Source organism: Pyrus communis, chromosome 17 (assembly GCF_963583255.1).
Source record: "Pyrus communis chromosome 17, drPyrComm1.1, whole genome shotgun sequence".
Taxonomy (NCBI): domain Eukaryota; kingdom Viridiplantae; phylum Streptophyta; class Magnoliopsida; order Rosales; family Rosaceae; genus Pyrus; species Pyrus communis.
Genome location: NC_084819.1, coordinates 843,955 through 871,468, shown reverse-complemented (window position 1 = coordinate 871,468; position 27,514 = coordinate 843,955). Strand labels below are relative to the sequence as shown.

General features: G+C 38.6%; 1 protein-coding gene across 3 annotated transcripts; it reads left to right on the top strand.

Annotated features, from left to right (window-relative positions):
- Positions 1-203: 203 nt before the first annotated feature.
- LOC137722350 (protein NO VEIN-like) lies at positions 204-27,152 on the top strand. Of its 3 annotated transcripts, XR_011066755.1 has the most exons (15): positions 204-846; positions 1,116-1,447; positions 1,726-2,392; positions 5,710-5,805; positions 6,533-6,713; positions 7,329-7,967; positions 8,865-10,585; positions 11,193-11,405; positions 12,355-14,622; positions 16,757-16,866; positions 19,469-19,889; positions 19,963-20,277; positions 20,624-20,881; positions 25,524-26,725; positions 26,817-27,152. XR_011066755.1 is itself a non-coding variant. In XM_068461331.1 (14 exons), exons 1-14 carry the CDS (start codon positions 253-255, stop codon positions 26,613-26,615), a joined length of 8,907 nt encoding a protein of 2,968 aa, XP_068317432.1. In that variant the 5' UTR covers positions 204-252; the 3' UTR covers positions 26,616-27,152. The 3 variants fall into 3 exon arrangements, 2 of the variants coding, with proteins under 2 accessions (XP_068317432.1, XP_068317434.1); XM_068461331.1 differs by having other exon boundaries at positions 25,524-27,152; XM_068461333.1 differs by lacking the exons at positions 204-846; positions 1,726-2,392 and having other exon boundaries at positions 1,317-1,447; positions 25,524-27,152.
- Positions 27,153-27,514: the final 362 nt, after the last annotated feature.

Here is a 27,514-nt window from a genome sequence, read left to right as displayed (position 1 = left end):
GAAATCACTTCAAAATTTAAAATTTAAAATTAAATATAAATAGTACTAATAAAAATTGATCGTATGATGTACGATGAACAATCATAATCATGAGATCCCTAGATTGTTATCCAAAATTAATGACACCTGGACGACCTCGTTGGTGCAGCGACAGGAGAGACGAGAGGGAGCCACGCGTGGAACACATTGAGAATTTATTTTTTAAGAAAGGGACGTCCACCGCTGTCCAGTTTCACTCCGTTTCTTTCCGCCATGTTCAGGCACCCTTCTATTTTCCGACCGCCCTCCGCCGGAGAACGGGATTGGCGACAACCGCCGCCGCCTCAGCAACCATACCCACAACCTCTAAACCCCAATTTCTCTCTCCAAAACCAAAACCCCGCCAATTCAGCCTATATTTATCCTCAAAACCCCGCCTTTGCCCCCTACCTTGCCCACAACCCCAATTTCCCTAGTTTTACTATCCAAAGCCTTAATTTCCCAATCCAAACCCCTAGCTTCCCGCTCCAAAACCCTATTTTTAATCCCCTACAGCTCCCAAATCCAACGTTTCCGCCCCAGACCTCATCCGAGAACCCGAAACCCAATGTTGATCCTCAACAGCTCCCAAATTCTGCGTTTCAGCCTCAGACTTCATGTGAGAACCTGAAAGAGATGCTGGAGAGCATCGATCAGGCAGTCGAAAAGGCTCGCGGTGATTTTGTGGCGGCAGGAAGGAGCGTCTCGGCGTGGAAGGTGTTACAGTCTGCGCTTGTGATGCTCAAGGTTGATGACCGGAGCTTTCTTATCGGGCTTCAAATGCATCAAGTCCCTTCTCTTCACCGCCTCATGCTCACCGAAGGCAGGGTAATAGTCACTCTCTCTCTCTCTCTCTCTCTCTCTCTATATATATATATATATATATATATATATATATATATTGGGTAAACACTTTGTTTGGTTGCTTAGAAAGTGTGGGAAAAGGAATGTAATTGATGGAAAAGATAAATGTCCTTTCATTTGCAATTGGAAATTATTTGTTCTGCGTCGGGAACTTATCATAAATTATGTATACAAATTTGTATCCTTATGTATTAAATCTTTCTAATTTTTACTCATTTTCTTTTGTTATGTAGATAAGTTCATTTATCCATTGCTTTGTTCTGGCTCGAAGAATTACATCTTTGTATGATTTGGAACTTGCAATCTGCAAGAATGAGGAGATTGAGGAGTTTGAAGTGCTGGGATTGGGCCCTTTGTTCCGTCACCCCCTTGTTTTGCATTATTTCCCAGTGAGTTCTGATACAACTGAAGTGTTTAAGATAACTAGCGAGGAGATACTATGTTTACTCACCTTGTATCAAGAACATAAACGTAAAGTCTCTGTTGAAGAATTTTTGGATTATATTGTTAAGAGGCGATCAGTTGCAAGCAAGGAAAATATCGGAATTCGAATTTGTAGCTTGGGGTACGTCTCACATCTTTTTCCTTCTATTTTATGATAGATAGGCATTGTGTCTAATAATTGTAATGATTTTGTATAGTAAAAGATTTACAACCCCTCCCGCCTGCACAGATTTAGAAAATGTTGCGACTACTGGATTGATTCACTTTGATGCCTTGAGTGGTTAAAATTACATTTGGCGTGCATAGGCGTTTTGAGTAACTTAAGTTTTTAGTCCTTTGAAAGTACTAGAAAATTATATGTTATAATGCTCTTGTTTGAAGTAAACTACATGATCATAGGGTGCACGTTTCTTCTATTCGGAAAGGCAGGAAGTTAGAACGTGCCGCTCTAATTAAATCTCAAGAGCAAGTTAGAATGCGCCGCTATAAGAAGAAGGAACCAATTCTTACCTCATTGAATGAGCGGCTAGACAAGCATTTCTGTGACATTTCTCAGCATGCTGAAGTGTTTTCTGTTGTACAAAAGGAATTTTGTGACAAGAAAGATAGATTTGTTTCTTCAAGTTCAAAGGATGGAGGTGGTAAGGATTTTTTACATGAAGATGACAAAGATAAAGGTCATGCATGCACCGAGGTTAACTTTTCGTTACAATCTGCTAAAATTTCGGACCAAGTGAGTAACTCTACTTACATGTCTGCAATAGAGGAGAGGCCTTTGCTTGGATCAAACCACCCTTCTCCGGCTTGTGGAACCCAAAAGCATAATGAGGGTAATGGGTCCGTAAAAAAGAAAAGAAAATACGAAAATCTAAGCAGCCCCATCTCTGTCCCCCAAAAATTACGAAAGAGAGACAAGGTAGAACAAGATGTTCTTTTTACTAAGAATGACCATGAAACCGAGGAGGACATTAGTATGATTAAAACTGATCTTTCAGTTTCCAGTGATTTTTTGAGGAAGTTTATTACAACTTGGAAGGATGCATGTAAGGAGCAGACTGTGACTGAGGTATGTTGTTGCTGTTGTTGTGTCATATGAACAACTTATTATCAAGATACATTTTGCTGTCTAGATCAAACACTTGTCAATGTCCTGTATATTGGTCAGATGCATGTTAGTGCCTTACATATAGTCATTGTTTTCTTAGACCTTTAAATGAAGTTCTAGTTGATAGAACATTTCATTGATTTACTAATTTTTTTCTCGACTCAAAATAATTGTAAGGAACGACATGCTAGAGGGTTTTCCATGTTAATGTAACTATTAATCCTTATATCCTCTATGTATGGCATTTTAAGAAAAAAGAAAAACATTTGAAATAAGTTCACTTATATTTTTATCCTTAGTTTCCTAATTGTGTCATAAATTGTTGGGCTATGCTGGTTTATCAACTATCCCTTGTGGTTTAAACTTTCAAGTTACTTCTATTATTCTCTATGTTGTGTTCTATTATCGGGTGTAAGTATGGTGCATTCCAATGGATGGGAGTTGTCGAGGGTTCCTATGATCGAATTTAGAACTATCTTTTTTTATTGTCTTAATTTGGTGTTGGAATGTAAAATTTTGTTTTTGGGAAGGTTTTTGAAATGGTGACTCATTTTATTGGTCTAGTGCGGTAATCTTTGCCTAGCATCACCTCAGGATATTTCTTAGAACTTGAGGCTTAGAAGGAACTTTATAGGGAATTCATCGGATTTTTTCTTTATTGTCTATGCGGTATCAAATTCCATACAAGCGTAGAATTACTTGAGTGTCTGTGCAACTAAGAAAGAAAATGATAGGTTAGACCTTGTCACACTGACACCAATCTATTGTGATCCTCCGATGCCTAAGTTGGTAGATTTAGTGGATGAATGCAAATTCAAGAGTTTGAGTTTCTTGGCAGACGAATAATTATCTTCTCATGGTGGAAGGCTATATCTTTATATAGTGGCAAATAATTTTTCTTTTCTTTTTTTTTTTTTGAGAAGAAACGATAAAATTTTATTAAAACATTTACATGAATTACAAAAAAGTGGATTAGAAATCCACCATCTAGCAAAACTAGCTAAGACCTCTCAAGTAGGGCTATTTACAAATAACTAAGGCTGAACCAAAATCATTTTATGGCTGCTAACACATCCCTCACTATATGAGAAAGAGAATAATCCCTGAACTCATTCAAAACTGATGCCCAGCGGGCTGCCCAGTATCTTACTCTACCCCGTAGTTCTTCTACCCTCACTCCCTTATAATAAAAAACTCTTCTGTTACGCACCAACCAAATGTTTCCAAAAACTGCCAACACCAAACAGCCCCACAAAGCTTTAGCTTTCCTCCCATTTGAAGTTGGTGCTTGGAAGCTCAAACAACCCTTTGGAATAATCCAACTAGCTCTAACTTCCTTGAACAATTTCCCACACAACTGTATTGAGTAAGAACAATGGAGAAAAACATGATTAACACTCTCCTCCTACTGCACCAATGAAGACAAATGCAAATAAGCCTTCACCTTTGAGCTTGATCACAGGTGTTGGCCTTCCCAATAGCCACTAACCACGCAAGAACTTTGACTTTCGGAGGAGCTTTTGATTTTCAAATCTGAGAAAAGGTTGGAAAATGTTGCACAGTTCCGTTGTTGCACAAGAATGAGCTATAGGATTTGCAAGTGAACAATCCGGATCTGTCTAGTTTCCACCACCTAGTATCCGCTCTTGATTGAATCAAACGAACATTTTCCACCTTCTGTAATGACCTAGCCACCTCTGCTATCTCCAGCTCATTCAAATTTCTTCTGAAATCAGAATTCCAGCTCAATGACAGAAGACAAAAAGCCACAAAACTTGAAATGCTCTGGTCGTGCTATCTCGATAACAAGAATAATCTAGGATACTGCTCTTTCAACGGTCCACCCTTTAACCAACCATCCTCCCAAAACCTCACCCTCTACCCGTTACTCACCTCAAACTTGCAGCACTCCAGGAACGAAGAAAGACCAGTGACATCCGGTGATTGGCTGATTTGAGGTCCAGTATCCCGCCCATTAAGTCAATTAGCCATTTGACTTTGGGAGACATGAGGAGGGGTGCCATTAAGAGTCCTATTTTAGTTTTGGAGGTCCCTTACCTCAAGGATCATGCCTATGACTCTGCCCATGATTATGAGGACTGTTATCCATCACAAATCATGTGGGATCATACTTATGGATCTATGACTGACCATACTTCAGCTTCACAGCTGTCGATATGCAGCCTCTATGGTTGTCGATGTGTAGTTGGTAAGTTATTTGCACTTTACCGAGCTGGAAAAGGACAGCGGATAAATAAATATGTGTATATATATCTATATATCCCTGAGTTGGTGAGTCTTGTTGCAAAGGAGCTGGTAGCATGTGCATAGAAGCTGATTTTATTTCTTTGCATTGCTCTTTCCTTCCACCAATTTGGAGTAGGTTTCTATATGTTTGTAGTGTGGTTTGTTTGGACAAGAAACTGTTATTTTCTGGCTTTTGGGCGTTATGGCACTAGTCCTTGGCATTGTGAATTTTTTGCCGCATTTGGATTTTTTGGGAATAATTCAAATTGAGCAAAAAGAGTGGTTAGTGACTCACAGTATGGTAAATACTTGTGGCGTGGTCAGAGAAGGAGACCAAAGTTTTGCCTGTCCCCCCATTGGGGTACATTGTATAAGAAGAATATGGAATCAGTTGATGGTATCTTCCTCATTACCTGTGATATTGTGGTTTCTCAGGAAGATGAAAAAAGTGGGATCATCCCTAGGGATTGCTTTTCCTTACTCTGTAAGAGCCACAAATGGCGTGGACGGTTAAGAAGGCCAAATTAATATGGGGTTGTATAACTTTGGCTGTGTTCTGGGTGGTTTTGATAGAGACAAAAAATGGTTTTTGAAGATTGTGTGGGTGTAGGGGTTAAAAAGTTATGGGAAAGAGTTCGTTTTTAGTTTGCACTATGGGCTTCAATTATTTGTTTTAAATTGGCAAGCTGGTATTTGTTAGTTCTGCTTTTTGGTAAGCCTTTTTGTTTCAGCTGATTTTGTTTCTCTATTCTTTTTAGCCTATCAGGAGTTTTTTTCTTGACCACTTTGTCTGTACTATGTAATTTTATTGCCTTTTAACAATTAAATTCTCTTTTCGAAAAAAGAAAAAAAGAATCTGTGATGCAAAATGAGGATACTTTTTATTTGGGGCATGATTAGATGTCTAACCTCTCTTTGAGCATCTTTATCCAAGAAATATTGGGATTCAATCTAGTTTTGTTTTTGAGTAATGCTTCTGATTTAAGTTCTACAGATATGCGTTCTCAGCAACTGGCTTCTGTTGCTTGTAGGTACTTTGGAGCATGCTTCAGTGTTATGATAAGAGGATGAAAAAAATCAGCAGAATATTTGCTTCAGACCCATTGATTGGATTATTGAATGTTGCTGTAAGTCATTCGGTTGATTCAGTCTCCAACATATTGTGCATTTAAATTTATGTATTTTTTTGGCAATATTCAGTGGTTGATGTTAGAAGTCTAGCTGATATACCTGTTTCTTTGTTTATGCATAAGTCTCATAAGTACTACTGGTGCTCCGTAAATTAAACTCAATATTAAATTGATACTTTGCATTTTAATTTAATATTCAGTGATAAGTGATTCTTTATTGAGGGCTTAGGGAATTAATATAATACCTGAGTATTTGGAAATAGAACGTTACCCATGTCTCCCATTTTAATTTACATATAGGCATGGTGCTAGTGCCGGCAACAGTTGTTAGCTTAGGCACTACATCAGTCATTGGCTTTTCCTTAACTTTGTATCTTGCCTTTTAGTTTTTCTGCATATTTAGAAGGCCTTGAAAAGTTCATTACGTTACAGAACTGCTGTTGAAGTTCATCTTATGTATACAAGAAAAAGAATAAATGTAGTAAAAAAAAGTTTTTAAAAATGCATTTTTGTGGTTCTAGAGGACATTTATGCTTTTATTTATCATTCTTAACAATTTCCAATTTTCTATGTTATCTCTATCAATCGTTTCAGCTTTGTAGTACTTGTTTGTGTAAGTTTGCTTCTTTGTTATTAATAGGTAGATAAAATAATAACTTACTGCTGTTTGTTTGACTTCCTCCAGTTAGTTCTTATTGATGTTGCATGTGCACTTATTTTTCAGGTCTCATCTATCAAATGTGGAATGTGGGATAGCATGTATGATACATCCCAATCCATTGGCCAACACGAATTAAGTAGAACTTCTACTGATAAATATTCTGAATATTTGAACACCGATGTTGAATCAAATATTAAGGATGCACCGCCAGTCATTACTGAACATGTTACCCAACATACTCAGAGTGAGTAATGCACTTTATGTAGTCTGATATTTTACTAATGGTTATTATATTGTTTTGTATCTTTCTTGAAATTTTGGTTACGTGCTTATTTTTTTTCTTTTATCAGATTTGAATAAAATAAATTAGAAACAGTATAGGTCAAGGACATTTAGAGAATGAAGTATTGAATGAGGGAGCAGCAAAGCGAGTAAAAATGATGGCTGTTATGAAAGGGCAATTTGATTTTGTTCTTATACATGGTATGATGTGTTCATTGTTACATCATCCATTTATTTTTTAATAACGTAATCTTTTTCTGTTTCAAATGTTTTCAATCTTCATTGATTTTATGTTAGGACTACTAGCATGGCTGCATGAGTAAGTCAAAATAACTGCTGTGCAGCAGAAAAAGGTATTCTGCTATGTATCCTTCGGTGAATAACAAAAAAAAAAAAAAAAAAAAAAAAAAGGGATAGGAAGCATTAATATCGAAGCAGGAACAAATCATTTATTTCTAGGCCAAGTGACTAAAGACAACTCTGCATTCTGATTAGACATTCTTTGGAAAGAATTTAAAAAGCTTATTACAACATTACACGGTACTCATAAGCCATTGATTATGACAATTTGTGCCAGCCTCACAGTGCCTAGAGCTGGATCATGGACGTCGTCAGAGAACTCATGGATGTTATCAGAGAGTGCTCACCATGGATTATGACAATGTTGTGGCAGCCTCACACTGCCTGGAGCAGGATCATCAACGTCGTCAGAGGATTCGTGGACGTCGTCAGAGAGTGCTCACCATGGATTACAACAATGTTGTGGCAGCCTCACGCTGCCCAGAGCAGGATCATCAACGTCGTCTGAGAATTCGTGGACGTCGTCAGAGAGTTCTTGGTAAGCCAGTCTGGTGTATGCAGAAGATAATCCAAAAGAGTGAGAAAAAGAACACGGGCAAAGGCTCATCCAGAGGATCTCCTCTTGAAAAAAAAGTCTGCTATCTGTGTGGTCAAGTTGGACACGTTCACAAGAACTGCTTCCAACAGACTGGATCATCTTTGGCTCCAGAGGATCCCTTGGAATTGGTTCAGCACCCAGCTCAGTCAAACAGATCTGTTGGGAAATTTCCAGTTCATCCCCAGCCACAACAGAGTACGAACAGAGCACCAATGCCACGGAACAGTGGATGCGAATTTGTAGCATGTGGACCTGCAGGTGGTCAAGTAGCTGTTGCTGGAGAAGCGATGGAAGAGAAAGTCAATGCTGTGGTAGATGGTAAGGTTATTTTGTTTAATCCGGAAGCTAGGGTAATAGATACTGGTGCATCACGCACTTTTATTTTTGCCATATTTTCAAGACTATTGTGATTAGGACCAGAAACTCTGGAGCTACCATTGCGTAATCTGCATTTGAGTGCTCAATATGTGTTGTCCATGTGTGTCTAAACGACGCCACACGAGAAGGGGCATATTGAGAGCGTCAATTCCATGAGGAAATTAAGGGACCTTGCATGTGGTTATAAGGATTGGGCTACTCTCCGTATTGCCAATAAGATTTATGGTGAAACCTCATCCTCCTTTAGGTTTGAAGGTTGAGGAGTGACATTATCCGTGATAGTTTGATTAAAAGAAAATAATTATACGCTGTTTTCTACACATTTCCTATACAATTGGTCAACTACCAAGCAAAGTTGATAATGAGCCAGCGTACATAAAATATAAAATAAAAAACCATTACACTGAGTGAGTACACTGACTAGCCAAGTCCTGACTTCATAGCCAAATTTGCCGTGTGTAATGGTCTAATATATGTAGTATAAAAATTATACTATTTCATATTATTTTAAGGGCATCGGTTACCTTAGAATTTGGAGATTTGGCTTCTTAATTGGAAAGCTACTGTTAGTTAATTTTGTGGAGTTTTCTATGAGATTCTAAGTTTCAGGCTGATCTTGTTTATTATCCTGTTTCTGTTTTTGTTTTTGTGGACATTGGATCAGCCCTTGTACTGGCATAGTTTTGTGCAATAAATTTTGTCTCTGGTTTCAAGTAAAAACTTGTCCTTTCACCGTACCTTTCCCTACCTTCAGTTTTGCACCCTTTCGGCCTTCCACATGTGCATTCCTTCACAGAACTGGTGTGCCTTACTGTATTTTGTGATTATACTCCACAGGTGTGTCAGTTGAAGACATAATCAGGAAAGTTGCTACATATTTTGAATTTGATCATGGAATGTGCATCAGCGGTGAGCCACTTCAGGAGAAGATATTTATCTTCTTGAGAAAGCTTTGCAATTGTGAAATTTGGTTGGTTGAAGAATTTCGTGTCAAGGAATTTAGGTGCCTTGGTTTTGGGGAATTTCTAATGTTTTTAGAAAAATATGCCTGTCTACTTCCACATGAGCTGTGCAAGTTCTTGACTGGTGACGGAAGTGAGAAGTGTCCTTTGGAGGTTTGCATGCTCCAGCATTATTTTATTGTGTTAGTTTCTCAAGCTATAAATAGTTTATGGGAAGATGAAGAAATTTGCAAACTAAATATTCCATTACTGCTTAGGAAGCAGTTCCCATTGATTAGTTTCCAAACCATTGAAAATAGTTCTGTAGAAGATTTTCTGAGTATAGTGGAGAAGCATAAAAGCACTGCAATTTCCAAACGTATTCTATTTTCAATGACATTATATGGAACTAGTGACCCGACAGACTCATCAAAGCACTGTAAGAAAACAAAAACCCATGAATCTGTAACCTCCAAGGATGCAATTCAAGTCCTACTCAGAGCTCCAATGATGTTGGATTTAAACTTATGGTCACATTGGGACCTCTTGTTTGCTCCCTCTCTTGGTCCACTTGTACTATGGTTATTGAATGAAGTCAACACTGATGAACTGCTGTGTTTGGTGACGAAGGATGGAAAAGTGATTCGGTTAGACCATTCATCTACTGTAGGTTCATTCTTGGAAGCTGCTCTTCAAGGATCGTCTTTCCAAACAGCAGTGAAAATGTTATCTCTGTTCTCACTATCTGGGGGAGAAAAACATGTCCCAGTGTCCCTTTTGAAATTTCATCTGCAGCATGCATTTGAAGTCATTTTGAAGAATCATCTTCTGGAAGTAAATGGCAGTAAGAATTTTCTTAATCAAGAAAAAGATTTTTCTGGAAAGCAAATGGTTGGTGAAGGTTCGACAAGTAAATTATGTAATGAGTTACACAGGGACGTAACTCGGATGAATATCGGTGAATCAGTTTTATCAAGATTTGTCATTGATTGTCTTGGCTATCTACCTGCAGAGTTTCGTAGTTTTGCTGCCGATGTATTGCTTTCAGGGATGCAATCTGTTTTCAAACATGCTGCTTCAGCCATTTTGGGTGAGTGCAAGCAAACAGAGCAGCGGCTCATGCTTCATGAAGTTGGCTTATCACTTGGAATAATAGAATGGATTGATGATTACCATAAATTTTGTTCTTATGATGCTGCTGATTCATTCATTTCTGGGTCGTCATGCTTCACTGTTAGGCATAAAACGGGGTCAGACTCAAAGTATATTAAAGATGTGTCAGATAAGCTTGCCGCTTATGAAGGGACTATGAGTGCATCTGTTATGGAAGACAAGCAAAAAGATGAATGTACTGAAGCCTGTCTAAAGATTAGTTGTGCAGAAGCTTCCGAAGCTACAATTGTCAGTGGCTACCCAGAGCATTATACTGAACTTAATGAGCTGGAAGATCGAGTGCTGGTAATTGAGTCGATCAGGAGAGATGAATTTGGTCTAGATTCAAGCCTGTCAAATGTTGAAAGTATCATCCTAAAGAAGCAGCACGCTCGGTTAGGTCGAGCTCTGCATTGCCTTTCGCAGGAATTGTATTCTCAGGATTCCCATTTTCTTCTTGAGCTGGTAAGGCTGCCTTTTTTGGTTTCTTTCAGTGTGCTTAGTGCACTTCATAGTTCTCCCCATGCAACAACTAATAGGTTCATACCAGTGTTAATAGGCATGTTTAAATTCTAAACATTCTGACCGGTAAGGTTTGGTCAAACCGTGGCTGAGGAATTTTTTACCAATAAACTGGACCTGCCTAAATTTTATAATCATTAAGAAATTTTTTCAGCTAATTGGTAGATTTCCCATCCCTACTGGCGGTGATCTGTCCCTGCAGGTGGCATAGATCTTCAACATATGGATTTCTTACTGTAGAATATTAGAAATGAGCGTGCTTGACGTACTTGATTTTCCTTTTTACTAATGTGGTGTTACCTTTAATGGACAGACATCAATATCTGCAAGACAACTGTTACTGAGTTTCTATAGTTTATCTGTTTATTCTTTGGTCTTTTTGTATGTAGCATATTTCATCAGTAATATTTTGTTGATACTATAAAATTACAATTTGAATCTTCTACTATCTTTATATGTTTGATGCTATAATCAGAGTTTGGAGTTGAAAACAATCCTCTGATATGCTTATTGTGTTTTAGTTGCACCTAATTATTCTTTATCGCTGCAGGTTCAAAACGCTGATGATAATACCTACCCATCAAATGTAGAACCAACTCTAACATTCATTCTTCAAGATTCAGGTATTCTTGTTTTGAATAATGAACGGGGCTTTTCTGCCCAGAACATTAGGGCACTATGTGATGTTGGAAATTCAACCAAGAAAGGATCTAATGCTGGGTACATAGGGCAGAAGGGCATTGGTTTCAAATCAGTTTTTCGGGTAGGTTGTGAAAATTACATTAGTCTCTCTCTCTCTCTCTCTCTCTCTAAAACGTTATACATAAAAACTTTGGATGCTTTCAATCATTGTTTCTGTTTGTTTTGTTCTCATGTACCCGCTCTGTCGTAATCACGTTGATTGTGTAGTTGTTGAGATGCGCAGGCTTGTATTTTTTTCACTGAAAATTTGCAAGTAATTAAGTTGAATAAAGTTTAGTGCCAGATCATGGATCGTTGCTCTAGGCATCAACAACCTTTATAATTGTTAATAGGTCAGAATAGCCTTCACTAGAAAAGAACAATTCAAGACAGGAAGCAAGTTGTCCACTGGTCTAGCTCGACTACTCAACTATGATTGTAAAGCATTGCTAAGCATTAAAATGTAGGACAATTTGTCCCGCCCATCCTCATGCAACTTATACTTCTAATAACAGCAACCCAGAAGACCCTCACTCTCTTGTTCGAACCTCCAAAATCCTAATCTGAGTGAGCTTCATTTGTCCTTGGCAAGTTCCCAATACCAAGCCTCTTTTGCCCTTTACCTTTGACCCAAACCCAATTCACCAAGTGATACTTTTCTTCCTAAAATACTTACCGCAAAATAATTCTCATCGAACTTTGTTTTGGCCATATAACACGAGTACTGCATCCAAGAAACAAGGATTTGAATCCAGTTTGCTCGGGAAGTCAACTCCTGCTCCATATTACATAGTTTCTTCTATTATTTTTATACCACCCAAAAAAGAGGCCAAAAAAGCACTTCAACACGGTTACAGCCTTCAGCATACCTACTACGCTTTTCAGCATATCTGTAATTTTATTTTGTTTTCTTTGAAAAGAAACGGAACTTTTATTAGAAAAGAAGAAATATTTACAATGACTGAATAAGGAATTTACAATCTGAAGACCTTGTATTGAGGTTTCATTATTATGCTGTTGTCTTTGTGCAGGTTACAGATGCTCCAGAAATACATTCCAATGGTTTTCATATAAAGTTTGATATAAGTGAGGGTCAGATTGGTTTAATTTTGCCCACAGTTGTACCTCCTCGCAATATTGACTTGTTTAGCAGCCTGACATCTATTGACGATGATAAACGGGATTGTAACAGCTGGAACACTTGCATTGTTCTTCCTTTCAGATCAAAAGTATCAGATGGAACTGTCATGAAAAACATAATTAATATGTTTTCAGATCTTCATCCATCTCTACTGCTCTTTCTCCACCGCCTCCAGTGTATAAAGTTTAGAAACTTGCTCGATGATACCCTTACAGTCATGAGAAAATATATTGTGGGAGATGGTATCGTTAAGATTTCACATGGAAAAGAGAACATGACATGGTTTGTAGTATCTCAGAAATTGCAAGCAGATTTCATTCGTACTGATGTACAGACAACAGAAATCTCAATAGCATTTACTTTGAAGGAATCAGATAATGGTGATTACAGTTCCGATCTAATCCAACAGCCTGTTTTTTCATATCTCCCTCTCAGAACATATGGACTGAAATTTATTCTTCAGGGTGATTTTGTTCTTCCTTCATCTAGAGAGGAAGTAGATGGAGATAGTCCCTGGAACCAGTGGCTGTTGTCTGAATTTCCTGATTTGTTTGTCAATGCAGAGAAATCATTTTGTTCTCTTCCATGTTTTAAAGAGAATCCCGGGAGAGCTGTGACAGTCTATATGTCCTTTGTTCCGCTTGCGGGTGAAGTGCATGGTTTCTTTTCTCCTCTTCCGCGATTGATTACTGCAAAATTACGCGCATCGAATTGCTTATTCATGGAAGGGGGAAATAATGAATGGGTTCCTCCTTGCGGAGTCCTAAGAGGTTGGAATAAACAGGCTCGTTTGCTTCTCCCTGATGCCTTACTGCGTGAGCATCTTGGCCTTGGGTTCTTGGATAAAAATATACTTCTGCCGGATCCGCTCGCAAGAGCTCTAGGTATTAGTGAGTATGGACCCAAAGTTCTGCTTCAACTTATGGATTCTTTATGTCATACACAAAATGGCCTCAAATCAATGGGACTGAGTTGGCTGGCCACTTGGCTAAGTGCACTTTATGCAATGTCATTCAGTTCTTCTGTCAAAGCTTCATTTGAATCGGGAATGGAAATGGAATTCATACATACCCTTCGAAAAATTCCTTTCATCCCTCTTTCAGACGGTACATATGGTGCAGTGGATGAAGGCCCAATTTGGTTGCATTTTGATGCCTTAAAGACTGAGTTTGAGGGTCAGCATGGACTTGAGTCTTTTCCTGATTTGTATGCTAAACTTAGGATTGTAAATCCTGGCTTTCTCATTGCATCATGTGCTGATGTGCCATCCGTGGATGTGACGACATCTGACAAAGTTACAAGTATGCTTCGTAGGATCGGTGTCCAACAGTTATCCGCACATGAAATTATCAAGGAGCACATCTTGCCGGATATATCTGATGACAGGTTTACAGACAGTGATAAGAATTTGATGAATGATTATATTTGCTTTGTAATGGTTCACCTACAGTTGGACTGCTATGATTGTCGTTCTGAACGGGAATACATAATCTCAGAACTAGGAAACAAAGCATATATATTAACAAATGGCGGCTTTAAACGACCAGCTGAAGCATCAATTCATTTCAGTAAAGCATTTGGAAACCCATTTGACATAAATAAATTGATTGATGGGGTGGATCTGGTTTGGCATGAGATTGACATCTCCTATCTGAAGCATCCTGCCACCAGATCACTCCCAAGTGGACTGATGAAATGGAGGGAATTTTTCCAGAAAATTGGTGTTACAGATTTTGTGAAAGTAGTTCAAGTTGAGAAAGGAATCAGTAGTTTATCCGATGCTTTATTGAATGAGTTGATGTTCAATAAAGACATCATTTCCCATGGATTGAATGCCACTGATTGGGAGTCACCTGAATTAGTCCAGTTATTGACCCTATTATCCGGAGATGACGACAAAAAAGGTTGTGAGTATCTCTTAGAGGTTCTCGATACATTATGGGATGATTGCTACAGTGATAAAACAACAGGTTACTGCATTTCTAAATCGGTAGCTGATAGATGGCCTTTCAGATCTTCGTTTATAAGCAGTATCTGTGATGTGCAATGGGTAGTATCAACAATGGATGATGAACTTCACTATCCAAAAACTTTGTATCACAACTGTCATGCAGTGCGCTCGATTCTGGGTGCATCTGCTCCATATTCTGTTCCAAAGGTTAGTTAAACATGGTACACTCAAACTCGCCTTTCCTTTATTTTTCCTGGAAAAGAAACAATTTATTAAAACAAAAATTTACTATCAGTGAACCGGAAGTCCAGAAGCCGGAAACAAAAACAGGAATTAATAGAGATCTTAAAGTAACAGCAGCCACACTGAAAATTATGATAGTAACGTCATCCTATAGCTGATGATATAATATGAGGATTTGGTCTTCCAATCTACTATCTAAACCCTAAAAATATTTGTATGATTAATCCCCTGATGATTCCAGCTTCCACCACCTTTTATCCCCTCTCATTTCCACCAAACAAACTCCTTCTAGAAGTGTTAAAAGAGCTGCTAATTTTTCTCTCTTCGTCATTATGAAAATGTCTAAATGTAAGTCCTCATTGCATCCTTTTCTCCCCTATATGAAATCTATACAAAACCTCTCTAACCGACTCCCATGTTAAGGAAACACACAGCCACATGGTAATAATTGTCAACGAGCACAAAAATTTGCAATATCACAAATAAAAGTTTAAGACGAACTAAATATTTCTCTATTCTTTGAGACAATGCTTTAGTTTTTAGATTTGATGCCACATTTTTGAGCTTGCGCGTATGTAATACTTCGTCAACATGGGCACTTTCTTGTTAAAGCAAAAATGTCTCTAACTTTTCGAGCATGTTTATAGCTTCTTGGTATGAAACTTTTGGTATTTCCATACTATCATCATCAAGAATCTTATTTAGGAAATACAACATTCATGAAGGATAAATAAGTCACTAAATAATATTTTTTTAACTATACCTCTACTAAGTAATAACCGCTTTAAAGATATAAAATTAGTTTGGTCCCAACTTTATGACTTTAAAGGGATTTTACCGTATTATTTTTCTTATATGATTTTTCTTGTTAAGTTGACCCATGTAATCGTTAACTAGCTTGAGAAATTTAGGAAAAAAGATGTTCCAGTTCTAAGATGTTAAATTTGGAGCATCGAACCGTGGATCAATTGTTGGAAAAGCCAATGATTTTATACACTGACATGCAAGACTTGGAATATTTGAAGGGAGTTTGACATTTAGGCCCCTGCCAAAATTTTTAACTTTCCTAATAACTTGTGGTAAATTTGTTTTTACAACCAAGGACAAAACCTGTAAAAAAAATCCCAAGTGTTGGTACGTGAGTTGCCTACATCGACTATGTTCTTAATTGTTAGAGAAAGTTTAAACTATGTCCTTAATTGTTAAAAAAAATTGACAAATGTTTATGGGTAATCCAAAAGTTTCTTAAGCCCTTATTAGTTAGATTCTCTTATTTGATTGGGCATTCCTCCCTTGTGGTCAGATTGGGAAAAACATATACATTAATTATATTGGGTGACACAGAACACCTCTGGTAAAGATGAGTCTCAGACGTAGATATATTGTTTGCTATGATGCAAAGTTAGCAATAATTTTGATTGTTAACTTTACAACTGTTCTGAGAAGTGTATGATGTCAGGACGTGAGCGAACATCTGTTTTGATATTCTAACACTTCCCCACATGTGTGGGTTTTTCCTCATTGCTAGTGAGCTCTAGACATGAAAGCAGCACACATTGGGATGTTTGTAGTCATAGAAATATGATCTCAAGAGACTGTTACAGTTGTGATGTTGACTAATTGGTAATTTGTGGAGAACCCAGGGTTTCATAAGTTGCATTGCAATGCTTAGAAATTGGAATTCCTGATGTGGGAATTATATTCTCAACATTAGGTCATGTACTTTTCCTCGTAAGTGTGAGAAGATACAAAAAACAAAAAAATCCGAAAGTTTCTTTTCTTTGAGAGAGAGAGAGAGAGAGAGAGAGAGAGAGAGAGAGAGAACATATATGTAATTAACTCATTAATACAAAAATATTTTTTGTTTGTTTGTAAGTTGTGTGACATCTGCTGCAGTATTTGCTATTGTAATGCAGGATGTATCATACAACAAGCTTCAAACCAAATAACCAGTAACAAGCTTTAAACTATACAGAGTTTTTGTTGTCCATTATTCATCTCACTGTTATCAATCACAGATTCAGCTATGTTGAAATCTCTAAAGTCGTTTAAAAATTCCTGTATTGTTGATTGTGCTACCTTTTTCTCTTTGAAACAGGTGAGAAGTGGAAAGTTTGCAAGTGATATTGGGTTTAAGACAAGAATCTCTCTTGGCGATGTTCTTGAGATTTTGAAACTCTGGAGGTGTGAGAAACCATTCAGGGCCAGGTATGCTTTGATTACTTTTTTTCTCCCTCGTTTATCTGGAAGTGCAGTCGTTGGTATTTTATATCTTAATCTACCTTTTCGGGGTTAACCATTATCATCAGTGAAACTGGATCAAAATAAAATACCTAAGCATACACTATGTTTTGTTAAACTTAAACTTTAGCAAAGATCACCGATGTCAGCCACAGGTTACTGGGTCTAGGTTAATGTCGGATTAGAATTCCTCTGAAGACCATGCTGGTGGGGCGAATAAAGCAAATGATTGTGTGATTCTTAGTTTTCGCGTCTTGGCAAAGTCTCTACTCATTTTTAAAGAGATTTATTTATGAGTTCTTAAGTATCGCTTTAGCTATGTTTTATTTCGTCATAAAAAGCAATTTTATCCAGTGGAGTTAAATGGTAGTTTAAACCATTATTCCTCATTATGGATCCAACATCACTAACCAAGCATTATTCCACTAAGTGGGGCCGGCTATATGAATCCTTGAACACCGTTGTGCTCAGTTTTGCACCAAGTCTTATGTTAGATCCAAGTATTCCATATCTTTTCTTATAGCCTCTTTATATGTCTTCTTAGGTTTTCCTCTACCCCATTTCCGTGAGCCTCATTATGGATGAAAGTGAAAAACATGGGAATACAAAGAAAGTGCAACCCCGAGCCAAAAAGGCTCCCACTTTGCGAGGGTTTGGGGGAATATCTATTGTACACAGCCTTACTTTTGCTTTGCAAAGAGGCTATTTCCACAACTCGAACCGGTGACCTTTCGGTCACAAGGGTATTGAGAAAATTGGAAGAATGCCCTTTAGGGAGGCTTAAAAAGTCTTTTGCTCCTGTTTTTAAATTCTATAGATTTCTGCCCTTTTCTGCATGCACAAAAACTTTAGTGCCCTTATTATTGGTGTAAAAGTTTGGCTTGATACAAGCCAAGATGGATGTGAAGGGAATCCCACATCGGAGAAGTACAACATTAATCTAAGGTTTAAATATAGGTGTTCCACTTCTAATTGCCCCGAGGCCTTTTGAGATAAAACTCCACACCAAAGGTCCATTGGTCTTGATACCACCCAGGATATTGGGCTTAGGTGGTTAAGTGGGACAATGTTGGTGCATGGCAGCCTTAGTAGTGGACACTTATGGAGCCCGTGACATAACACTTTACCTAGGTGACACACCTGTTTCCCTTTTTACCTGGAACGAGGCAAACAAAATGCCTCTTCTTCTCATTATTCTTATCTATCTTCTGTTTCTACGACTGACCTGCATAAACGTTTCGAGTTTCCATCACAAAGTTCATATTATTGTTGTACCTTTTTGGTAGTCTGACTTTGTCCTGGAGTTATACCATCACACTATAATCTATGCTTATAAAAAATTTGGAGTTTGCTGCGCTTTTGATTTTCATCCGTCAATGAAAGTGAAATTAACACAAGAAAAAGATCCATACCAAAGCAACAAAAGATATATATATATATATATTGAACAATTGGACAACATAATAGATAGGGATAAGTTTCAGATCTATTGGTTTGAGATTAAGAAGAAAATTAGAATCAAATTTTGAGGTACAAGGTAGTGAAGGAGTGACTGGCAGCGTGGAGGAGGTAGGAAGCGACACTTGAATCGACGCCCCCACTAAGCAAGACGGCGGCCCTGTATTTTTTTTCTTGAGACAGCTCGAGCTTTTCTAGACATTCTCCCCTCTAGAGACCCTCGAGCTTTTCTCAACATCTCCTCGAAAAACCCTCAAGTTATAGACATTCTCCCCTCTAGAGACCCTCGAGCTTTTCTCAACATCTCCTCGAAAAACCCTCAAGTTATTCTCAACATCACCTCAAGAGATCTTGCAAACATTTCTCAACATCCCCTCAAGGGAGGAGGAGGAAGGTGGTGGGTGGTGGGTTCTCGTCGAGGTGACTACTCGTTGGTGAACCTGGAAAGAGGCGCGACGCCGTAAGTTTGCCTTTTCTTTGGTTTTACGTGAGAGATAAAAGCACGATCGTTCTCAGGTAGTTGATCAGTGAGAGAAATTCATGAGGAAGTGGGACAGTTTACAGACTTCGTCTTGTTCAGAACACTTAGGTTTCAAAGCAATTTAAGGGAGACTGAAAACAATTAAACCTAGGTATAAGGGCACTTAAGACTTTTTGCACCTAAAAACAGTAAAAGTCTATAAAATTTAAAAAGGGGGCAAAAGTCTTTTTCGGCCTCCCAAAAGGGGTATTTTTTCTAAATCTCAATTGGGGGTGTTACACTTTTACCTTATGTTTATCTCTACCAAGTCATCATATTCTCTCAATGTAGTTTTCTAAAGCTTTTTCAGCAGGGATAAGATGTCTTTTTCTTATTAAATAAAATCAGAACTAGTGCATTCTGTTCCAAGCTTGGTCTTGACCTCTATTGATTGTAGACTTGTGAGACTTTGTGCTATTCTGTACAGTTTCCAAAGTGTGATAAGAAAATTCCACATAAAAAGTTTCTCAATTTCTTTTTTTGATGCTTGACATGTGAGATTCATGTATGTTCGCATTCCTTTATTCTTTTATTTGTTAATTTCCTTGCTTGTGCCCATATTGAACCACACTTCCTTGTCTTCTGTCTCAGCCTAGCACAAATGTTCAAATTTTACTCATTAGTTTGGAATGAAATGGCTCCTTCAAAGCAGATAATTATGGACGAGTTCCATTCTGGACCTTCCATATTTGTTCCATATCAATCTGGCTTCAGTCACGAGGATGTGGTGTCTGGTGTATTTTTGTCCCCTGAAGAAGTATATTGGGATGATTCCTCTAACTTTATCAAGGCGGTCCATCCTGAGTGCAGCTCAACAGCTGTCCGTCCTGTGTGCAGCTCAACAGCTGTCAATCACATCCCCTTAAATAAGATGCTTCGTAATTTCTACCCAGGCCTTCATGACTTCTTTGTTGGTCACTTTGGAGTACATGAGACCCCACCTTTTCGGAGCTACCTTCAGATTTTGTTAGATTTATCAAATGTTGCTTTGCCTTCACAAGCAGCTATTGCTGTAAGTAATCGAGTTTGTAGAAATATTATAACTAGTGCAAGCTACACGGTGATGTAAGAGTTCCTTGTTGCAGGTTTTTCGAGTTCTCCTCAAATGGACTGATGGGTTGAAGTCAGGATCAAGTGCTGAAGATATTCTTTATCTGAAAAGGTCTCTTACGAAGATTGAATGCACGGTGCTTCCTACTGTGCAAGATAAGTGGGTTTCTCTACATCCTTCCTTTGGATTTGTCTGCTGGTGTGATGATTTGATGTTAAGACAGCAGTTTACGCATTTGGATGGCGTTCATTTTTTATACTTCGGTGAACTAAGTCATGATGATGTAGAGATGCTATTTAAGAAAGTTTCCATTCTCTTGAAAGCTTTAGGGATTCCTGCACTTTCAGAGGTGAGATATCTTTGGTTTTGTGTGCGTCTCTGAATCATTAGCAATATGCTTTGAAGTTCGAAGTAAAAGAATTTTAAACGTTGTACTTTTTACATCTGCCCATGCATTGTTACTATGTTATATTGTTATATGAGAAAACATGCTCCATTTCATTTGATTGAATAGTTGACCCAGCTCCTTGTTGTTTGAAGAAACCCTCCGCTTATCTGCATTGTAAAAAGATATGTTGTTACAAGATTTAGGATTTCATATATTGCAAAATTAATGCAGAAAATAAATAGATGAAACAGTGTACACTTGATAGAAATGTAATTGTCATCTTTCCACTTTGTGCATTTGCATGCAGGCTGTAACTCGTCAGGCATTATTTTCCGGTCTGGGAGATTGTAGCTTTAAAGCTGCATTGCTGGATTGGGCTCTTCCATATGCACAACGCTACTTACAAAGTGTACACCCTGATAAATATACACAACTCAAGCACTTTGGATTTGATATAGTAAATCGTCTACAAGTAGTAGTTGTTGAAAAGCTGTTTTATCAGAACGTTATAAAGAGTTTCGGAATTAAATCCAAGAAGAGGCAACGATGTAGCTGTCTGCTGCAGGTATTCTCTTTTGTCTTTCATCAAGTGCGTGTGTGTGTGTGTGTTCCTAATGCCTATATGCTTACACCAAAATACAAACTGACTCAGAAGTTGGTTGGGATCACTATATTTACCAATGGTTTGAAAGGCCAGCAGTAAGCGTAAGTGCTGAGGTATATTAGGGAAAATGACAAGTCACCCATTTCAGTTACTGTAAAATAGTCTGTTATCTCTAAAATGTAATTAGCTGTGCTAATGTTTGTGATTAGTTAGAACTGTTATAAGGTAGGTAGTTAAGGGGTATCTTTGTAAATAGCCAAAGGCTATATATATATGTCTTCACAGTGTACAAACTAATTAATTCAGAAATACAATTGGAAAGCTTACAGAGGAAGTTTCCAGATTCTATATGGTATCACGCCATTTCTGCTTCACAGCATCGATCCTTCCGCTCCCTCGACTCGAACGATCGATCGATTCTTGATCGATCTTTCTGTTCTTCTCCTCTGATTCTTCAGTTTCTCTTCTCCGATCTCTCTTGCATCAACATCTTTGCAAGCTATGGCGGCGCAATCATCTTCGCCACCACCTGAATCGTCTTCTCCGTCGGTTCAAAACCCTAATTTCTCTGGAAATCCAAGTCCTCTGAGTTCCTACACCTCCCTTACGATCCATAACATCGGCAGCATGGTGCCGATCAAGCTGAAACGATCGAACTATCTGCCATGGCGTGCGCTGTTTGGCCCAATTCTACGGCGCTACAAGCTTCTTGGAATCATTGATGGTACTGATGTATGTCCATCGCCATTCCTACCTGATCGCAGCATTAATCCTACCTTTGAGGAATGGTACGAAAAAGATCAAAATCTCTTGATCTGGTTCAATTCCACACTTTCTGAGGAAATCATCCCCTTCACGGTGGGTGTTTCTTCGTCTCGCGACCTCTGGTTGAAGCTTGAACAGAGATTTGGTGGAATTTCCGAGGCTCATATTCATCAATTACGGTCGCGTCTCCAATCTGTTCAGAAAGGTTCTCGCTCCATCTCCGAGTATCTTCAAGAAATTAAGGAAATCTCATACTCCTTGCAAGCTGCTGGTGCCTCCGTTTCTGATCGCGACCTAATTGCAGCCACACTTCATGGCTTGCCTGATGATTTTGAGTCCTTCATTGACTCAATCATGCTTCGATTGTCCTCTACCTCTCTTGATGAACTCCATGGTCTTCTTCTCACTAAAGAACTGTCCATGGCTCGCCGCAAAAATATCAGTTCATCCTCTGCTACTGAACCTTTTCAAGCCTTCTCGGTGCACTCTCAGCCTCCTCTGCTACCTACTCCTTCTGTGTTCGCTGCTCAGCACCAATCTTCATCCTGGCAACAATCAAAATCTGCAAATCGTGGCAAACATAACAGAGGCCATTCCTTCTCTCACAGAGGCAATCGCAATTTCCAAATGAACCGTGGCAATTACTCCAACACTCGTGGAAATCGTAACTTTCAAGGCTCTCGTCATCCTCAAGGCTCTTCCCATTTCAAAGTTCCCTGTCAAATCTGTGGTTCTAACAGTCATGAGGCTCTTGATTGTTTTGATCGAATGAATCCTGACATCTGTGGTCGGATTCCTCCAGCTAAACTCACTGCTATGTATGTCAATCAATCTGCCAAACCAGCTCAGCCTTGGTTGATTGACTCGGGTGCGACTTCTCACATTACTAATGATGTTGCCAACATTTCTTCTCCCACTCCCTATACTGGTGAAGATAAAGTGTATATTGGTGATGGTAAAGGTCTTTCTATTCATCATATTGGTTCATCTGCTTTGCATACTCCTCATACTTCCTTTCAGCTGCAGAATGTTTTACACGTTCCCTACATGAAACATAATCTCTTGTCTGCTTATCAGTTTCTCAAAGATAATAACTGTTCATTGACCCTTGACCCTTATGGATCCACTGTCAAGGATCGTATTTCGGGGAAGATGCTTTTGCGGGGACCCGTTAGAGATGGATTCTACCCTCTTCAAGGCTCCAGCTCTTCTTCACTTTCTTCTCCCTCAGCTCTGCTCAGTGTCAAGGCTCCTGTCAAAGTTTGGCACCGACGCTTGGGTCATCCATCCTCCTCTATTTTCAGAAGGGTAATTTCTACTAATAAACTGTCCTTACAAGGCAAGTCTACTATTGATTTCTTCTGCTCAGATTGTGCTCTTGCCAAGAATCATAAGCTTCCTTTTGGAATTTCTTCTTCAACAACAACTCACAGTCTTCAACTTCTACACTGTGATCTGTGGGGTCCAGCGTCTGTTATCTCAAACAGTGGTTTCAAGTACTATTTGCTCATTGTTGATGACTTTAGCAAATATAGCTGGTTTTTTCCTTTGAAGTCCAAGTCAGATGTTTTTTCTACATTTGTTGTCTTCAAATCTTATGTAGAAAATTTACTTGGAAATAAAATCAAAGTTTTGCGCTCAGATTCTATTGATTTCTTCTGCTCAGATTGTGCTCTTGCCAAGAATCATAAGCTTCCTTTTGGAATTTCTTCTTCAACAACAACTCACAGTCTTCAACTTCTACACTGTGATCTGTGGGGTCCAGCGTCTGTTATCTCAAACAGTGGTTTCAAGTACTATTTGCTCATTGTTGATGACTTTAGCAAATATAGCTGGTTTTTTCCTTTGAAGTCCAAGTCAGATGTTTTTTCTACATTTGTTGTCTTCAAATCTTATGTAGAAAATTTACTTGGAAATAAAATCAAAGTTTTGCGCTCAGATTCAGGGGGTGAATTCATCAGTACCTCTTTTGCTTCCTTTCTCAGTACACATGGCATTTTTCACCAATTTAGCTGTCCACATACCCCTGAACAGAATAGTTGTGCTGAGAGAAAGCACAGGCATCTTGTTGAGACAGCTCGTACTTTGCTAGTTGCTTCTCATGTTCCTCATGTATTTTGGGTTGAAGCCTTCTCCACTGCCATCTATCTTATTAATCGGCTTCCCATCTCTGGTATTTCCTCATCACCATGGGAATTATTATTCAAGCAACCCCCAGATTACTCTAAACTTAAAGTGTTTGGTTGCCAATGCTTCCCTTGGCTCCAACCATATGTTCACAGCAAATTAGATGCCAAGAGCAAAAGTTGTGTTTTTCTCGGATATAGCCTTCAACACAAAGGCTATCGATGTCTTGATCCCCTCACCACTCGAATTTACATCTCCAGACATGTTGTCTTTGATGAAAGTTCTTATCCATTTCAATCCCTGCAGCCTCCCTGTTTCTGTCCCAACCCATCCTCACCAGCAAGCTCTTCCTCTTTGGATCTTTATTTTGAGAAATATATTCCCCATCTCTCTACTAGCTGTGCACCATCTTCTTCACCTGTTTCTCCTTCTGCCTCCGATTCTCCCCCTCCTTCTTCTCAACCCATTTCAGTCCCTGCTGCTTCCAGTTCTGACTTTGTTTCTGAATCCTCCACCTTACCCTTAAGTCAGTCCAATCCTCCTCCTCTTCCTCTTAATTCTCATCCCATGATCACAAGATCCAAGGCTGGCATTTATAAATCTCTCCCTCATGCCTATGCAGCAACTAAGCATCCTCTTCCTGTTGACACTGATTATGTTCCTAGTACATACCTGCAAGCTTCTAAGCATGCTCATTGGCGAGCTGCAATGCAAGATGAGTATAATGCATTGATCTCTACTGGTACTTGGTCCATTGTCCCCTCTCATCCTTCCCAAAATATAGTTGGATGTAAATGGGTGTTTCGAGTTAAGAAAAAGGCTGATGGCACCATTGACAGATTTAAGGCCAGACTAGTGGCAAAGGGTTTTCATCAACAAGAAGGTATTGACTTCCAAGAGACCTTTAGTCCAGTTGCCAAGCCAGTTACCATTCGGATCACTATATTTACCAATGGTTTGAAAGGCCAGCAGTAAGCGTAAGTGCTGAGGTATAATCCTTTGGACTTAAGCTAATTAATTTAAAAAGTTTACTAACTAAAACTTAAAACAAACTGTGGAATGAATAGCATATACTAAGTCTGGGAGCTTAAGAAACATTAGCAATCATTTAGCATTGAGGTAAAATTTCTAGGTTATCGCCGCCATGTTGTGGAGAATGGAAAAGAGACCTTGAGTTGGAGGAGAAGCTATTTAAGACGGCCGACGGCGTCAAGAGAGAGTTGGGAGTTGGATCAGACAGAGAAGAGGGTACAGAATTTGTTTTGGCATTCTATTTGGGAAGGAGAGAAAAGGGGGTACATAATTCGGTTTCATTCTTAAAACCTGACAAAGTGGCTATACATGCCCTTTTTTAGGACACAAAATTAGACTGTTAGGTGAAAGGCGAAACGATTAACAAAACTTGGCCACAGTCAGGCGTTTGCGTTCCTAGGAAACTTCTAAATGGAGGCACTGGTCAGGAGATTCTCGACTGCCTTCCTCATGATGCGCCTATGCCTAGCCCTTCAAAATACTGATATTTACAATGTTAACAAATTAGCCTTTGAAATCATATCATGTTGGTAACATAATATGTAAATCTTTTTCTAATAGTTGATGGTTATGCTTTTTTAATTCGGAAGATTTTGTACCAAGCACTTGTGATACTTGCATAATGGGGACATGGAAACTCTCTTTCAAAGCCATAATTATTTTCATCTTATAAATACAGGGTAGCACGTTGTATACGAACCAAGAGCCAGATTCACACGCATTATTTGTGGAGCTATCACGTTTGCTTTTTGACGGAATTCCAGAATTACACTTGGCAAATTTCCTTCATATGATCACAATCATGGCTGAATCAGGTTCAACTGAGGAGCAGACAGAGTTTTTTATCTTGAACAGCCAAAAGGTGCCAAAACTTTCTGGCGGAGAATCTGTTTGGTCCCTGCCATCAGTGCGTTCATTGACAGACAATTACAAGTCACTCCAAAGTAGTGTAACTTCGACAGAAATAAATGAGGAAAGCTGTTCAAAATCCAAAAGGAAAGCAATAAAGTGGCCACCTGTTGATTGGAAAACTGCACCGGTTGCACAGTTTAGCAGTGCCTTGGAAAAAGAAATGCATGATGATTCTGGTGGCATTATCGGACAGTTGGATAATTTGACTCCAGGTTCAGTTGACATTAATTGGACCATTGAAGATGATTCAGCAACGACATCTGCAGCTTTAGTCATGCCAGACTTCAATGATCTGCAAGAACATTGTGGTGCAGCTTGCAATGAGACTGACAATAGAATGCGTATTGAATTCGATCCTATTAACTTAGGTTTTGTTTCTGACCCTCCTGAGATGCGTTCGTCTAGTTTTATTAGCCAAAGAGACCAACCTAGACATGCTGGTACATCCAGTGGAAGAGATGGAAGAGATGCGATGCTGACCGGGAGACTAGGTGAGCTTGTTGCTTTTAAATACTTGATAGCAAAAGCTGGAAAGTCTGTTGTGAAGTGGGTCAATGAATGTAACGAAACCGGGCTTCCCTATGACATAGTTATAAGGGAGAAGGAAGATAGTACAGAGTTCATTGAAGTTAAAGCAACCCAGTTCCGGACAAAAGATTGGTTTCGCATATCAATGAGGGAGTGGCAATTCGCAGTTGAAAAAGGTGAAGCTTTCAGCATTTTGCATGTCATTTTGTTGGGTAATAATGCTGCAAGGGTCTCGGTATACAAGAACCCTGTGAAATTGTGTCAGTCGGGTAAGCTGCATTTGAATCTTTCGATGCCTAAGCATCACAAGGAATTATTCCTGCTGTCGTGACGGTGCTTCATAAGCCGGCCCCCATGTGATTGATCGGCTTTGGGCTGCATCCAAAGTTCAGTTCAGCAGGTACATGTTTTACTAGCATGTGTAGATACAAGAACAGAAAGGTACATAGTGATCCCTGCTCTGCTTTGGTACAATTGCAGCAGCTATGCTTTTATACAACTACATCTTGAGTTGCTGCTCTCATTTGACCAGATTTTAGCGTATCCGTGTCATATCCTACCGATGTGCTAGTCCGGTTGGTTTGCTGGAATTTGCGTTGCAGCAACTACGATCAGGCGTGCCACGATATACTAACTCTAGCAGGACTTGTTATGGTTCAGTGAAGAATCGAGTCGCTGTTGTACGTATAATGATAGATTCTGGAAAGTGTATGTATATATGTACTTAAAGAAAGAACTAACTTGTGTAGTTGCTTTTCATAGGTATCAGCTCAGTCGAGACATATTTGTACATTATATCTGAGATTTTATAAAATACTAGCTTCTTGTCACACGTTTACGTGGGAATTGGCCCTTTTTCTTGTTTTACTTATTAGAATTGTTATTACTATTCTAAAAAAAACTCATTATATTATAACAATAGAAAGATTTGTAATAACGGGAGGCAAAAGGCAGACAACGCAACTTGAACATTTTTTATTTTTGTTTTTATTGAAAGGAGAGGAGAAGAGAGTGAGAGAGTACATGGGAGTGGGGTTTAATTCTTTTTTTTTTCTTTTTCTAATTTTTAAAAATTAAAGAAAATTAGAGAACGTTAAAATCATCTGTATGTGAGACTTAAATAAAAAACATTAAAATTTTGTTTGTGAGATTACGCGGCTGCCTTTTTAACTTTTTTGTTATGTTAGAACTTAGAAGACTAACAATTATACATACATGTAACATACATTT